Raw genomic sequence first — 16,522 nt, 5'->3', positions numbered from 1 at the left:
AAATAGGTAAGATCTGAATCTAATGTGTTTAGATCTGATTTAGATAGTTAGGCTTGCCTCGGCCCTATTTAGGTCCTTATAGAACTAGTAGTTGTATTAACCAAATTTGATTAGTGCCTTTAGGGTTCCTAGTCTAACTTGTGTTTTGTTCTATTCCTACTCTTATAGGTGTCTAGTAATTAATTCTATTAGGCTTTGTTTCTCTCCCTTTAGTTTGTCTTCCTTTAGCCTTATATTTAGTCCCTAAAGCTCTTTCTCTAGCATTTCTCTTGTTAAGACTCTATATTGCTCTAGGTCTTTAACTTTCTAGGGAGTTATTTGTAGTCTGTCTCGCCTCCTAGTCCTAATATACTAGGCTTTTATCTTGTCTAGTGCCTTTTAGATAGTCTGTTAGGCTAGGTATTCTATTGTCTTTGCTATATATTAGTGTCTTAGTCCCTTAAAGTATTGTTTAACTAGTAGGATCCCTAATTCTATTTCCACTACCCTTATTAGTATAGTTTTATATGCTCCTAGGATTTTCTTTAGGCTTTAGGTTTAGGACCTACTAACTAGTTGTTCAATCCTCTTTAGTGTTTTCTCCTAGGCTGTCTATATCTGTATTCTATATAGCATTGCTAGTTTAACAATTGCTTTGTATATAACTTTGGCTTTCTCGAATATAGCCCCCTATATAGAGGCTATAAGCCTATTAATAGATTGTATATTAGCATCTGCCCTCTGCTTTGCCTTCTTTACTTATAGTCCCTAATTCAGTTTTGGATCTAGCTAGATCCCTAGTACCCTAAGCTCTGCTAATAGTTGGGTTTTAAAGCCTTAGATAGTGATTAATTGCTTTATATTGTAGGTTGATTTAGCCTTGCTAAAGTAGATAAGCTAGTACTTTTCTAGGGCGAATTTTGCTCTATACCTCCTTGCCTATTTTTTATACTCTTAGTGCTTCTCTTCTAGGATCTTATAGTTGGTTTCTATTGTCTTAGACTAGGCTAGGATGTTCGTATTATCTATAAACCCTAATACTAATGTGTTTTTTGATTCTAGGAGTAGGAGTAGGTCTACTATAAAGATAAGGAAGAGGATTAGGGAGAGTGTTAATCCTTAGGGGATTCCCTTTTTAGTTAGTATTAGGTCTGATTTGAATTTACCTAGAATGAGCTATATTGATCTTTCCTATAGGAAGGACTAGATGAATTAGACTATCTAGTTTAGTGTAGCTTTCTATTTAAGTATATATAGGAGCCTTTTATAGGAGACATTGTTAAAGGCTCCTAAGATATTAAGGGAGAGGAGGGTTGCTACCTAGTTTTAACTATAGTACTAGATATGCTTAATCTGTTCTATAATTAGTTCTATAGCTATTAGTATTGACCTCTTCTTTCTTCCTCCTATCTAGCCTTTAGGAAGGATATTCCTTTCCTCGGCAAAGGTTGTTAGCCTTTTAGCGACAATTTTTTCTAGCACCTTGCCTATTGTATTAAGTAGGGCTATTAGTCTATAGGCCTTAAGCTGTATATAGTCTTCCTTCTAGGGCTTCCTTAGCACTACTGTTAGGGACTTCCTAAATAGTCTTAGGTAGTGTCCTAGTGCTAGGCTTTGTAAAAAGATATTAGCTAGTACTAGGGCTAGCCCCTTCCTATATGCTTTTAGAAGTTTGTTATAGATCTTATCTTCTCCTAGTGCCTTGTTGCCTAGAATTTTTTTTAGGATCTTTTCAATAGTTTCGGGTTTAACTTAGGTGTCTCTTAGTATGCCTAGTAGTAGAGTCTCTTGTTCTATCTCCCTTATATCTAATAGGTCTGCTTATACTTTTCTATAGAAGAAGTGTTAGCCTAGGGCTCTTACTTTCCCTTCTATTATAGTCTATATTTGTCCTTATTAGTCTATAATGTCCGGGAATTGTAGTAGTATGTCCTTATCCTATTTAGGTCTCCTTGCCTATTTAGCTATCCTCTATATCTCTTCTAGTTTCTTTATAATTATTCCTATTATAGATCTCTATTCTTGTATCTTATCTTTCTTAATCTAGATCTTCTTTTCCTAGTAGGCTTTATTGTAGTTGTCCTATGCTTCCTAGGTATAGGTTTGTATCTACTGCCTCCTAGCCTTCCTTACTACTTTAACCTTCCTTATATATTTACTAGTCTAGTATAGTTGCTAATATAGTGAATGTTTCTTTACTAGGGTATGCTTTCTAGCTACCTGTTTTAGGATTCCTATTAGTTCTTCTACTGCTTTATTAATGTCCTCTAGCCTTAGTAGGTACTTTGTTAAGAGTTCCTCTAGTTTTAGGTCCCTTTTTAGTTCCTCCCTAATCCTGCCCTATTAGGCACCCTTCTAGTTGAGCTTCTCCTCTAGTTCCCTTTCCTAATTAGCTTAGACATTTAGTTTAATCTATACCGGGAAGTAGTCTAATAATTCTTCTAGTTCCTAATTAATCCTATATCTTGTAATCCTATTCCTAATCTAATATAATATAAAGTATAGGTCTAGTGTGCTACTGCTTCCTCTTGCCTCCTAAGTAATTAGTCCCTTTAGGGTAACAATTTCTATTTCTTCCCTCTCTAATATATCAATTAGTCTTCCTACTAGGAAGTAGTAAGCTAGGGTAAAGTCTAAGCCCTAGAGGGGGTAGTAGAGGTTGAAATCCCTAAGTAGGATTTAGTAGGTGTTCCCCTAGATAACTCTAAGTAGTCTTTTTAGGGTTTTTAGTTAGGTACTGCTTCTTGAGTCTAGTAGTGGGTTGTATATATAGTGGACTTAGAGTGTACCTTAGGATGTCTCTACTTGAACTAATATTAGGTCCCTATCCTCCTATAGTATAGCCTGCTAGGTTTCTATATCTATCTCCTTGCTAATATAGATATATATCCTTAGGGCTCCCTAATTATAGATAATTAGGTAGTATCTTAGGTCTTTGACTATTGCTAGTCTCTTTATATATAGGTTAAGCTAGGGCTCTTAGATTGCAATAATATAATGTTCTTTTAGGTTTAGTGCTTAAAGGAAGCTCCTCTATACCTTGTCTTTACTCTTATTAATATTGTACTATATAATGTTTAGTAATGTTGCAATATTTATTAGGTTTTATCTATATCATTTCCCTATAAGTTTTCCTTTAGTCTTCCCTTACTTTAGACCAACATTTAACTAAGCTTTGTCTGCCCTACTTCCTTTCCTATAATGTTAAGGTATCTTAGTCTCCCTAGTTGCTAGTGATTCTCTTGTGCTAGTAAGGCCCTAAATATAAACCTATTATCTTATTTGGACCTCTTTTATAGCACTTAGCTAGGTTGCTTCTGTACCTAGCTGCCCTAACTTATTGTATATCTTTTTAGTGTATTGATTCTAGCTTCCTTTGCCTTCCTCGCTGCCTGTATTCTTACTAGGCATTCCTTCGCCTAAGAGGGATGTCTTTTAGTGCAGTATATATATCTTGCTTCTCCCTTATGTGCCTTGCATTCTTTAACCTAGTAATCCCCTATATAATAGGAGCAGGTGTTAGTTGTCTTTATATACTTAGCTACTAAGTGTCTATAGTGTTAACATTTAAAGCACTACATTATCCTATAGTTGCTTCTATATATCTCTGTTTCTAATCTCTTATAGTCTTAGAACAACCCCTAATTTAGCACTATATTAGCTTGCTCTATACTCCCTACCTAGATAATTAGGGAAGACTGCTTCTTAGTCTCTTCGATTTTCCTTTTAATCTATACTACTTTTGTAATCTTTAGGCCTAGGTATATAGCTTAGTTTTGTCTCTATAGGCTCCTAATATCCTATTCTTCCTTAAAGCTTCTTGTTATACTATAGGCTATAATTATAAATTGCTATTAGGAGACCTTTGCTGTTTTCCCTATCTTAGTTGTCTATTCTTTTTGTGTTTCTAGCTTCTTTTTGTCCTACTCTTATACTATAAACAGCTTGATTACCCCTTTTCCTTCGTTCCTAGCCCTAATTATCTCTTTAATTGTAATTCTTTCTACAATCTCTTTCCCTATAAGTCCTTAGATTTCCTTTTGCTCTTATAGGTCCGTAATATAGACTCTAACTACTATCCTCGGGGGTTTTAGCGCCTCCTAACTAGCTACTACTGCCTAGGTACGGTAGTTTAGGCTTGTTTCCTATTATTTCTTCGTAATCTTTGCTGCGACTATATTAGCTACCTTTGTAATTACGTAGCTTGCCTAGTTGTAGATTGCTTTTAGTCCTCTAAGGAGTTCTAAGATTATTATCCTATATGCCCTCTTAGGGGTTCTTCTATCTTCCGCCTTTAGTACCTCCTCTACCCTAGTATATAGTGCTTTCTATTCGTCCTCCCTTCCTTCTTAACTGTCTGTTAGGGCTAAAGAGGCTATACGTAATTAGCATGTAACTAGGCCGAGTGAAGCTAGGGTCTTAATGCCTTAGGCAGGGCTTGGCGCTTGGCGTTAGGCTAACTCTCCTACCTTCCTCCCTCTCCTCCTAGCTCCTTATCGAATACTACTTATACCTACTACTACCCTATCTACCTGCTAATATACCCTTCTTATACAGTATTCGATCTACCCTTTAAGGGCAGTAGCTAGATAGTCCTTATTTTAAGCTTTTAGCGGTGTAGCTATAATAACTAATCTAACTATATTGCGCCCGAAGAACGGGACCTATACGTACTATTCTATCGAAACAACCGTACTAATTATTAAGCAAGGCCTTCTATACGGCCTATTACACCGAGTTAATCGCACTAAGCCGATATCTACTAATTCCGCTACATCCGTATCTTAGGGGCCTATAATATATTATTAGTATTACCCCTTACAATAGCCGGCTTATTATAAAGCAACAACAACCGTGCTGCCGCTAGTAGCGCTAGCAATAACAACGCTAGTAGCACAGTTCCCGCTAAAGTGCCTACTAAAGTGCCTCCTACTAAAGAGCCTGCCGGAGAGCCTATTAAAGAAGAACCTGTAATTCTAGGTAATGATCTAGAATTGCCTATTAACGACATTCTTAACAATATTGTCAACCGACGATATAGCTAGCTAGCCTTTAGCCCCTAACTAGTAGGGAGACTCTAAGAAGCCACCTAAAATAGGCTTACTACCCTACGTTAAGAATAATAGCTAAAGGATAACCTCCTCGAAATTCGCCGCCTTTAGGAGGCCCTAACAACTAACACTAAGCCGATAGTAGGCCCTTCCTTACTATTAGTCCCAATCTAGAAGAAGGATGCTAAACTTAAGGACTGCACCGTATTTAACGGCTCTAGTCGAAAGTAATACAACGACCACATTCGTAACTATAAGCTTAACTAACGAAACGCACTAAGGGCTCTACTAAATGACTATTTACTAGTCGTCTATGCTATGCAGTACATTAACGGCGACCCAAAACGCACCTAGGATAACTATTTTAACTCCCTTAATAACTAGACTGCTGTTTAGTAGCAGACCTACAAAACCATTATGCTAGACACCCTTAGAAACCCTATACTAAGGCAACAACACGCTTAGGACTAGTACCTTCGAGCTAAGCAAAAGACTAATCAATCGGCTCGCTTATTTAAGGCCTATTTAAAGACCCTCGAAGACGACCTCCCGACTAAAACTAATTCTATCTAGATCTCCGAAATACGCCCTAAATTGAGATAGGAATTGGTCCTTAAGTTAGACCGCCGCCGTGTGTTTAAATAGGCTAATCTTATACGCATTCAGTTTATAGTTAAAGTCGAAACTACCGAACGAGCTATCTAGCTCTAGCAACGACTAGAATTAAGGATCCGACCTACTAGCAACCGTAGCAACCGTAGCCGCGGAGGAAACTAAGGTTCCTACTAAGACAACAATGCTAACAATAGGAATAGTAACGATCGTAGAAGAAGCCGTAGCCGGCGGCTATATAGAGGAGGCCGCGATAGGGGCCGTAGAAGGGGCTCGTATCCCTATAGTACTAATCGCTCGGCTAACAACAGCGGTAACAGCTATAGCAATCCCCTAACCGGACTAAAGTGCTTTAATTGTAACAGTACTAGCTATCTACTAGGCTAATGCGACAAACCTAAGGACTAGGCCCGAATCGACCGTGCTACCGCCGAATACCGAAAGCACCTTTTAGTAGCTAACGCTACCCCTATAGGCTAACCTTCTTATTAGTCGAAAAAAGAGTAAGCGCCGCACTAACTGTTAGCCTTATACGGCGTAAGACCATCGACATTATACTAGCTATTATACGTACCTATCTCGTATCGGACACGTATAGGACTAACTATAAGACTAAGGTTACACTAGATCTAGGAAATTTAGTTAGTACCCTTATTAGCTATCGCCTAGCTAAGCAATTAGACCTTCGACAACTGCCTAGGACTGACCTACTAACCCTTACTTAGTTTAATGACGCTCGGCACTTAACCTATAGGGCCTACTATATCTATATAGCCCTAAAGGACGACCTCGGCAATAAGCGCCTACTAAACTTTACTGCCTACGCGGTAGACATAGACAGCCTCCTATCTAACATTGTTATTAGCAACCCTGTTCTTAAGTACTATGCTATAGTTATAGACTTAGGCAGCTAGCAATAGCGATTTAGAATCGCTCGGAAAGAGGACATTAAACATATCGATATTAGCGAGTATCCTAATAATATTAGGGTCCTGTTTATTAGTAACCTAACACTAGCCTCCGCCTTAGCTAATCTAACTGCCGACCTGCTCGGTAGTAATAACGATAAACCTGTGCCCCCTAATAGCATAGACCCTAAACAGCTTAAGCGCATACCGGAGCCTATTCGAGAGACCTATATTAATGTATTCAAACACTACTTAGTATCGACGTTGCCTATGTTTAAGGAGACGGATTATAAGATTAACATTATAGAGGGTAAGGAGGTTCCTTTTGGCCCCCTCTATAACCTTAGTGTGCCCCTATCCTGTTCGTACTAAAGAAAGATAGTAGCCTGCGCCTCTATATCGATTATCGTAGGCTTAATACTGTTACTATTAAAGATCGTTATCTACTTCCTCTTATTAATAAGACCCTCGATCGCCTTTCTAGTGCCTACTACTATACTATATTAGATATTAAGGACGCCTATTACCGCATCCGTATTCGTAAGGGCGATAAATAGAAGACAGCCTTTCGTACTCCCTATAGCCATTTTAAGTACTTAGTTATGCTATTTAGGCTAGCTAATGCCCCTACTACATTCTAGTCCTATATTAATCGGGCCCTATTAGGCCTATTAGATCACCTCTATATAGTTTACCTAGATAACATCCTAGTTTATATACACTCTCCTAACATTGCGGAACACTAGGCTATAGTCCGCAAGGTACTCGATCGCCTAAGGGCCTATAGCTTGTATTACAAGCCTTCTAAATGCACCTTTGCTACTAAAGAGGTGTCCTTCCTTAGCTTCCTCGTATCAACCGAGGGTGTTAAGGCTAATCCTAATCGGATTAAGACTATTACTAAGTGGCCGACGCCTACTAGTATTAAAGAGCTTTAATTATTCCTAGGTTTTGCTAACTTCTACCGTCGATTTATCGAAGGTTACTCGCGGCACGTAATGCTACTAACTAAGCTTACTAAAACTAAGGCTAACCCGACTAGAGAATTTAAATAGACTAACAGAGTATAAGCCGCTTTTAACGGTCTAAAGCGACGCTTTACTAAAGTCCCCTTGTTACACTATTTCGTACTAAACAAGCAGATCCGAATTAAGACTAACGCTTCACAGTTCGCTATATCGGCTATTATGTCCTAGCAATTAGATAATAACTATTACTAGCACCTAATTGCCTTCTTCTCGAGGAAGATAATTAATATAGAGCGTCGCTACGAGATATATAAGCAAGAGCTCCTAGCTATTGTCGAGGCCTTTAAGCACTAGCGCTACTATCTCGATAGTGCTTAGCACACTATTCAGGTCTATACAGACTATAACAACCTCCGTAGTATTACTAAGGTTACTAGGGTTATAGGTCGATAGGCTAGATAGGCCGTCTACCTCGCTAGGTTTGATTTTGATATGTTATACCGGCTAGGCGTAAGTAACCCTACTAATAGCCTATCGAGGCGACCTAATTACGATAGCGAAACCTAACACATTAATTCTTTGTTTCCAACCTATAGTATAAGATTGCTATAGCCCGTATTGTTAATAAGCAAGCGTAGGATAAGCGGCTTACCGGACTCCGCGACGGCTTAAAGCATATTAATACTCTTACTATATTAATAGTGCGTATTAAGGCAAGAGCTAAGGACATAGATAGGAGAAGTTATAATAACTCCCTAGTCGATATCGCTATATATAGTAACAGCGATTAAAGCACTAATGCAGTTGATCCGGCTGCTAGTGCTATTAGATATATATAATGCGTACCTCGTTTAATAGCGAGGGTGCTGTTAAATAACCTTGCAAATAGGGATAGTTAATCGTTTATAGATAAGCTGTTACGGGCTTAGCAGAGGGACGCCTTTGCTGCTAAACGTATAGATAAGCTTATAAGTAGGCGAAAGACTCGATCTAGTAAGAGTAACAACTAGTCGATCGATAACAAAGGTTATTTGAAGTTTAAGGGCAGATACTATGTCCCTACTAAACATTCGATCCGATAAGAGCTTCTTAAGCGACACTATAATAGTAAGCTTGCCGGTTACTATAGTATAGAGAGGTCGCACGAGCTACTATCGCGTATATACTACTAGCTAAATAGTAAGCGGGATATAAAGGACTACGTAAACACGTATGCCGTATGTTAACGAGTTAAAGTACTAAAGCACTTACTATTTAGCGAGTTGTCTTTACTCCCTATTCTAAAGAAGCTATTTGCTAAGCTTATAATAGATTTTATTACAGGCCTCCCGCCTACTAAGCGTAGGGGCAGTAAGGATGTATATAATGCTATCCTAGTTGTCGTAGATCGGTTTACTAAGGGCGCTCGTTACATTCCTGCCCGAAAGGATTAGACGGCTATTAACCTAGCTAAGTCGTTGTAGAACAACATCTTCTGTAGCTATTAGGGAACCCCTAAGGGGATAGTCTCCGACCGGGGCTCGACATTTATATCTTACTATTAGAGTAAGATTTGCCTATAGCTAAGACTCAAGCATCGCCTGTCTATAGCATTCTATCTATAAACAGATAGTTAGACTAAAAGGCAGAATGCCACCCTGCAGCAGTACCTACGTAGTTATATTAACGAGAACCCTAACGACTAGGTTAACCTCCTATAGCTAGCTAAATTCGTATATAATAACAGTGTCTACTTATTAACTAAGGTGTTACTATATATGGCTATAATAGGCTAGAACGCAGCTATGCTATAAGATCCCCTATCGCTCGAGGCCGAGCGTAAGGAAAGGGAAGCGTATTAAGTACTAACACCTAAGATACTAGCGGCTATTAAGAGGGTTTAAAAGATGCGAGAGATTTACGCTAAGATAGCTAACAAACTAGCAAAGGCCTAGGCCTATTAGAAGGCCTACTATAACAAACACTATATGCTAATAACCTTTAAGCAAGGCGATATAGTTATACTTAGTACGAAGAACCTCCGTATCCGTAAACACCTATCCCCTAATAGCAAGACAAGGCCCAAGCTCGCACTAAGATACATTAGCCTATTCCGTATTCGAGAAGTTAAGGGCTCCTCCGTATAGGCCTATTAGTTGTAGCTTCTACCTTATTATACTATCTATAACACCTTCTACGTATCCCTCCTTAAACTATACTACTAGCGTAAAGGCGATAAAGCGCCTACTAAGTTAGAAGAAGTCTTAGCTAATAGTAAAGAGCTGTAGTCTATAGAACGTATCCTAAAGCATCGGACTAGGCAGGGCAAGAAGGAGTACCTATTAAGATAGCAAGGCTATTTACCTAAATAGGACTTATAGGAGGCTAAAGACTCGTTTAAGGATATAACTAAGTTATTAGATAAATATTAGACTAGCGTAAAGAACACGAAGAAGGCTAAGAGCTTATAATGCCTATAATATTACTACTAAGCCTAGGATTAATGCTACCCCCGGGGTACTATTAGCTAACTAATTAGAGGCAAGCAATTGTCGGCAACAAAGGACAATAAGACTACACTACTATAGTAGATGCGCACCGAGCGTTAACAAACGCGCTATAACTATTAACTAATCGCCTACTCTTTTAAGGAACCTACCTCTTTACTAGCGCACCCTATAAGACCCTCCTTTTAACGCCCCCTCTTATTCCTTCCTTCTATCGAGGCCTCGAGGCCTAGGCGATCGGCGAGGGCGGAGCGTGTGCGCGTAGAATAGTAATAATAATAATAACGACGGCGTCTCGCTTGTACTAAAGGGCGGCACGGCTAGCGCGGCTATATTAGTAACAGTATTGCGGAGTGTGTTATTAGTAGAAGGAGGAGATTAGAAGCGAGGTAAAGTTAGCGCTAAGACGACTAGCGCCGCTATTATTAATATTACTTGCTATTGTCGCTGCGCCTATAGATACAACCTTACCTATACTACGAGCCTAAGGTATCTTTAATCAAAACTTTAATTAAAGCTTTAAGCCTGTTAAAGGTTTAATTAAAACTTTAAGGCCGAGTCAAAACTTTAAGCCGCTTAAAAGATTAAGTAGACTAATAGACTAACTAACTAAGGGTAAAACTATAGAGCTAAGCTAGCCGGGGTCGATCTTACGGACAATAGGTTACTCCTCGATCTATCTAACCCTTTAAGCGAGGCGAACCTCTACTACTACACTTATAATAGCCTTTACCTATAGAAACTAGACGAGCTGTGTTTTTTTAAAAAGATAAGATAAGATTGACACTTAAAGGCTGCTAAACCTAGCTAATTAGGGCTAGCGAAACTACGAACAATAAGAACAATAACCCTCGGAAACGGACAAACCCTTAGAAGCGGATATTGCTAGGTCTTTTAAGAGTAGACGTAAAGAACTCGATACGACATTACTTAGAACAGAGGCAGTGCTGCAATACCTCGTACGTCTACCTGTTATAGCAGGGAAGACGCGCTCGTATTATAATTAGTCGAAGGCCTTTAATTCTTATAGATACATATTACTTTATAGTTTATTATATATAGAGATAGCGCAGTTAGAGTTATACATTATATTGTTAGAGGTAAGGTTTGATATAGTTATATAATTAGGTAGTTAAGTATTTAATTTAGCGCGGGCTAAGCAGCTTATTAGACCTGCTAAGTTAGTAGTAATAGAGGTTGAGACTAGGACAAAGACCGGCTACGAGGGCGCGGCCTTTAGAAGGGAAGCGTGTGTTAGGGCTAAAGAGGCTATATGTAATTAGCATGTAACTAGGCCGAGTAAAGCTAGGGTCTTAATGCCTTAGGCAGGGCTTGGCGCTTGGCGTTAGGCTAACTCTCCTACCTTCCTCCCTCTCCTCCTAGCTCCTTATCGAATACTACTTGTACCTACTACTACCCTATCTACCTGCTAACATACCCTTCTTATACTGTCTTCCCTTCGTTTCTAATTGTTCGCTACTATTTCCGTCCTTAGGCTTACTAAGCCTTATATAAGATGCCGAGGGTCCTATATTTTAGCGGCTCTACTGCCCTATACCGTACCGGTATAGTTATATAGAATATAGAAAGAGAAGAAGAGTGTCTCACTTTGTCGGAAGCCTATGCCTTTATATAGTAGGGACTATATTAAGTAGTATAGCTAGGAGAAATAGAATTATTAATAGTTAAGAATTAAGTTAGAGCTAATACTAGCTAATACCTACTAATACTAAATTCGAAGGTCGTCGATTTATATAAAAGTTTTACGTTCTATAGAACCGACCCGCGCGGTTCTAATAGTATAATTTTTATTAAAATCGGATTAGTATTTATCGAGATATATATAGGATACTCCGTATTCTGTAGCTATCTAGTCTAGGGGCGCCCTAATATAATAGCCTATAGGGTACTAAGTATTAGCCTAATCGGGGGGGGGGGCGATAGTAAGGCTCTAGGGCGTCTAGTAGGTATATCGACTTTTTTTTATACTAGATATATAATTTTCGCTAAGTCTACGAGTTAGTTTCGAGGAGGAGGAGTACTTTATATATTAATCTACTATATATAGTTTTATGCTTAGACGGCGTCTAGGATAGGAGGTAGTAGTACTACTATATCGGAGTTAGGTTTTAACTTTCGAGGAGGAGGAGTACTTTATATATTAATCTACTATATATAGTTTTATACTTAGACGGCGTTTAGAATAGACTGTAACTACTAAGAGGAAATTCTATTATCGAGTTCCTATCTAAGTAACTTAACAGGTTGCTAGACTATTATACTAACTCGCGCGGCTCTAATTCTATAATTTAAGTAAACGTATGTATTTCTTTAATTTTCGAATATATCTAGGTTATATAACGGACTAAGTTGTCCGGTAATAACGGTATAGTTTCTACTAATATTAGCCTAATCTATCCTAATACTCTTATAATATATTGTATACTAGCATTATAAATATATACCTATAACTAGTATATTTACTTTCTATATATACGTTTATATATACTCTTTACTATATATACTATCTTATTATATATATATATATATATATATATATATATATATATAGACTTCGAAAAAAACCCCTTTCCTAAAAAGTAAAAAAAAGGGATCGTAAAATATTTTAAAATTAATATCTTGAACTGTGCTATTATTATAGCGAGGTCCAAAGTATTAAATAGTCTGCCGCCGGAGGATTACAACGCTATATAGTAGCCGGACACCCCTGCTCCCGAAAATTTCAGGCCCTTAATAAAGTGTATAAGGACACTCGTCAAACAGCAAACCAATTCAAATGATTAGATGCCGGGTTGGAATTTAAGTTCGTATATAGAGTGTACACCGTACCTAGGAAATCCGGGGTAGCCTAGGTTAGGGAGGTACTCACCGCCGGCTTTTTTTAAGCAACGCCAAGCCGAAAATTTTCGAACGTGGATAACCTCTGCGCTGCTACTCTTGGAACGCGCCCGCGGTCCACAACACTTCCTAGTTCCTGGACAGGCTCCAGCCTGATAAGTCTGAACTTTTCTCCTTTGCCCCTATTATGTCCGCAATGCCGTGCCGGAAGGGAGTTTCAATGGCATAAAAGTCCACAGCGGCTGCGACAGACAGCAACAATGGAAGTAGCACTCATTATTCAAAAGGATCCATCTCAGACCTGATTTCAGCAGCATGCCTCTCACCGTCGCAGGAAAGCCAGTTGGCGCCATCGGCTATGGATGCATACCATTAACAAATTACTCCACCCCGATCCCAAAAGAACAAGGTTTCGCAGTCCTTAAGGAAGCACTCAAGCATGGTGCCAACTTCTGGAATGGAGGCTGGAACTATGGCACACCGGATTGGAACAGCTTACACTTCTTCAAGGAGTACTTCGAAAAATATCCAGAGGATGCTGACAAAGTCGTCATTTCCATCAAAGCCTGCTTCGATATGCAATCAAATTCTGCGAATGCCGACCGAAAAGGCGTCCACCAGGCCATCGATAAATGCTTGGAAGTAGCGGATGGCAAGTTCAAGATCGATGTTTTTCAAGCCGCTCGTCTGGACCCCAATGTGCCAGTCGAAGAGACGGTCGGAGCTATCGCTGAATACGTCAAAGCTGGCAAGATTGGAGGCATCGGCTTGACTGAATGCAGTCCGGCTAGCATCCGGAAAGCCGCCGCTGTGCATACAATTTCTGCCGTCGAAATGGAAATCTCTTTGTTTGAAACCAGCATATTTACAGATGGTGTTGCGGAAGCTTGCAAGGAATTCAACATCCCTATCGTTGCATACTGCCCACTCGGACGAGGCTTTCTTACCGGACAGATACGGAAACTGGATGATCTTCCTGAGAAGGACCGCCGAAGAATGATGCCTCGATTTCTACCTGAGAACATCGATGCAAATTTGAAGATTGTGGAGGAAGTGGAGCACATTGCTAAGAAGAAAGGCTGCACACCAGGGCAGATCGCGATGGCTTGGGTCATTCGACAAACAGCATCGATCGGTGCGACAGCAATCCCCATTCCAGGAACAAGCAATCCGGCAAGGATCGAGGAGAATGTGAAAGTGGTAGCGCTCACTCCAGATGAGATGAATGAAATCAACGAGGTCCTTAGCAAAGCAGAGGTCAAAGGTGCACGCTATCCAGCGCAATTTGAGAAATGGTTGAAAGTATAGGGAAGGCGAATCGAAATTGTGCTGCCTTGAATTTCATCTATCTACAAGAAAACACGAAACGAACAATTCAACCACATCAACCAGTGACATGCTCCAACTTTCCACCTCTTTACCTGATGTGATACTCGCTTATGCGCGGAACTGCACAGGAGTGCGTTTGACCTTCGAGCTGTTGCTGCTGCTTCCGTAGAGAGCTGGACCTGGGATCTCATAGCTGCTCAAGCTCTGGTAGATGTCGATGAGAATTCCAGCATCATCACTCTTGTAGAGAGCAGTGCCTGCGGTACCCTCTGGAGTGGCGCTGCCACCACCGGAAACTTCGACGTTCAGGCCTGGAGCTACGTTAGAGTGAATTCACCAAGTAAGGTAGGTGGGTGGATCAAGTCTTACACTGTGGGTAGTTCTGTGCACCATTCTCCTGACCTGCGGAGTGCAGGGCAATGATCTCGTGACGGAGGACGTAGTTGCCATCAGCGATGTCCGCAGGAATGGTCACGGTGGAGGTGACGTTATTGGCGAGGAGGTCATCGGAAGCCCAGCTACCTGGAGCAGCGCTTCCATCGTTAAGACCACCAGCGTCGATCTTGAAGAACTTGAGGTTTGCCTTGGTGACGGAGCTGCAGTCACCGCCGCAGCTGGCAAGGTAAGTGATGACCGGTCCATGGTGGCTGTCTGGCCAGGTGTTCCACTGAATGTCGATTGATTTGCCTGCCGTCACTGGGATGGAGCCTTGACCGGGGGTAGCGCCCTTGTGGCAGATGATGTCGGCATCGCCGTACGAGTTTGGCTCGACGAATCCGTTGTCCTGGTTGTTGGCGTACCAGCCTGCCGTTGCTGGCTTAGATGACTGGTAGGTCCATTCTGGTGAAGTACCAGAGTGCCACTCGCCGTTGGAGACAACGCCAGAGACGTAGCCGTGGGCAGAAACGAGGGATGGAGCGGCGACTGCGGCGAGCGCAACAATCTTGCTGTAAGAAGGCATCGTGACTGTACGGTTTGAGTTGCGGAAATATTGCAAGTGGTTGGTTCGTTGTAAAGAATGACGCTGTCACGAATAATGAATGTGAGCACCGGTCGACGGGCTGTGAAGCTGAGTGAAAGACGGGAAGTGAACTCGATGACTGTGATGTGCAAACAATAGAGAGAGGTAGGGACATGAGTCCATATATTTGCCATGTGTACCTGCGAAAACGCTCAGACACTGACATATGCTAGATCTGCCGCATCTTGATGAGGCGTAGAGACGTTGGCGTCAAGTGAGTATCGCTTACAATTGTGGAGCGACTTCTTCCATCGACACACTTCACAGATGCGGAACCGGCTCCCAATTTCCAGCCCTCCCCAAGTCCTGCGAATTGGGCTCGCCGTTTCCTCGTGAGACAGCAATCTTTGAAGGAGCGTGGCTTCGTTGCAAGTACCTTGTTCTGTCCCTTCGAGGTGGGTGGTCTGTATGAAAGTCATTTGGACTGACAGTTTCCAGTCGAATTCCCATGTTTCAGCTTCGGTTCCGAAATGCACCGTCGTCTGAAGGCGGTTGCATGTCCAAATTTCGGACCGGCCAAGACAGCGCATCGAGAATGCTCAATGTATTTGGGGCGATCTTTACGGCATCCGTTGGTCGTGACTAGGATTTTCAAGATGCCAAGATGGACTTGCATCGAGTATATTGGCTCGCTTGTCGGTGCCCACATCTGAGACACCAGAGAGGCCTTGGCAGTGAACTATAGATGCTTTGGTGGACAATGATCGCCAGCAAGGTCGTGGACGACACGTGAGCTGTCATTGGAAAACACGAGGTTCGGGGTGTCGCAGTGTCGCAGTGTGGAAACACAACTTCCAAACGAAGCCAAAGCCCCCAAATGTTGTGGCTTAATCTGACGGCATGATCTCAAAAAGGCTGCAACGCGCGGCCGGCAGGACCGCAGTCTCGGTCAGAACTCGGTATGAGCCATCGTTCAAATTGTGATAAAGCAATTTGCCTGGGCATATGCTCTCCGGGCTGATGCCACGAAGACTTCACTTGTAAAGAGAGTAGCAGCGCTTTTCGACTTCAGGCAAAAGACCGCATTTCGTATGGGTATCCAGGTTTCCTTTGCATGCTCCATAACGCCTCGCTATCCGGGGTTTCGTCACACACTCCACCCCGCTGTTCGCGGGGGTTCCGGCCATACGTAAAATCGCTTTTTCTTAGTAGGCCACACGTAAAACTCGACATAGTGGTAGGTTCCAGTCCCATATAGATATCCAGGTGTATACAGTATTGAACCGCGAGTCGAGGCATCATATTGGCCAGTTTATCCGAGTGTGTGCTACTGTGTGGTGGCTGTAGGACCTCACTGTCGCCATTTCTT

General features: G+C 41.2%; 2 protein-coding genes across 2 annotated transcripts; one reads left to right on the top strand and one right to left on the bottom strand.

Moving 5' to 3' along the window:
• Positions 1 to 13,178: 13,178 nt before the first annotated feature.
• Positions 13,179 to 14,171, top strand: MYCFIDRAFT_45488 (uncharacterized protein; the record flags this gene model as incomplete). The annotated part of the gene is made up of 1 exon (XM_007924339.1): positions 13,179 to 14,171. One exon carries the CDS (start codon positions 13,179 to 13,181, stop codon positions 14,169 to 14,171), a length of 993 nt encoding a protein of 330 aa, XP_007922530.1.
• Positions 14,172 to 14,300: 129 nt separating this feature from the next.
• Positions 14,301 to 15,153, bottom strand: MYCFIDRAFT_45255 (glycoside hydrolase family 61 protein; the record flags this gene model as incomplete). Its single annotated transcript, XM_007924317.1, has 2 exons — positions 14,301 to 14,503; positions 14,562 to 15,153. The coding sequence occupies 2 exons, from the start codon at positions 15,151 to 15,153 to the stop codon at positions 14,301 to 14,303; spliced, it is 795 nt and encodes a 264-aa protein (XP_007922508.1).
• Between the last annotated feature and the right edge of the window lie 1,369 nt (positions 15,154 to 16,522).

The sequence above is a fragment of the Pseudocercospora fijiensis genome (genome assembly GCF_000340215.1).
Source record: "Pseudocercospora fijiensis CIRAD86 unplaced genomic scaffold MYCFIscaffold_2, whole genome shotgun sequence".
NCBI lineage: Eukaryota > Fungi > Ascomycota > Dothideomycetes > Mycosphaerellales > Mycosphaerellaceae > Pseudocercospora > Pseudocercospora fijiensis.
Note: the sequence above shows the minus strand (reverse complement) of the source record. Positions and strands in the feature narration are given on the sequence as shown.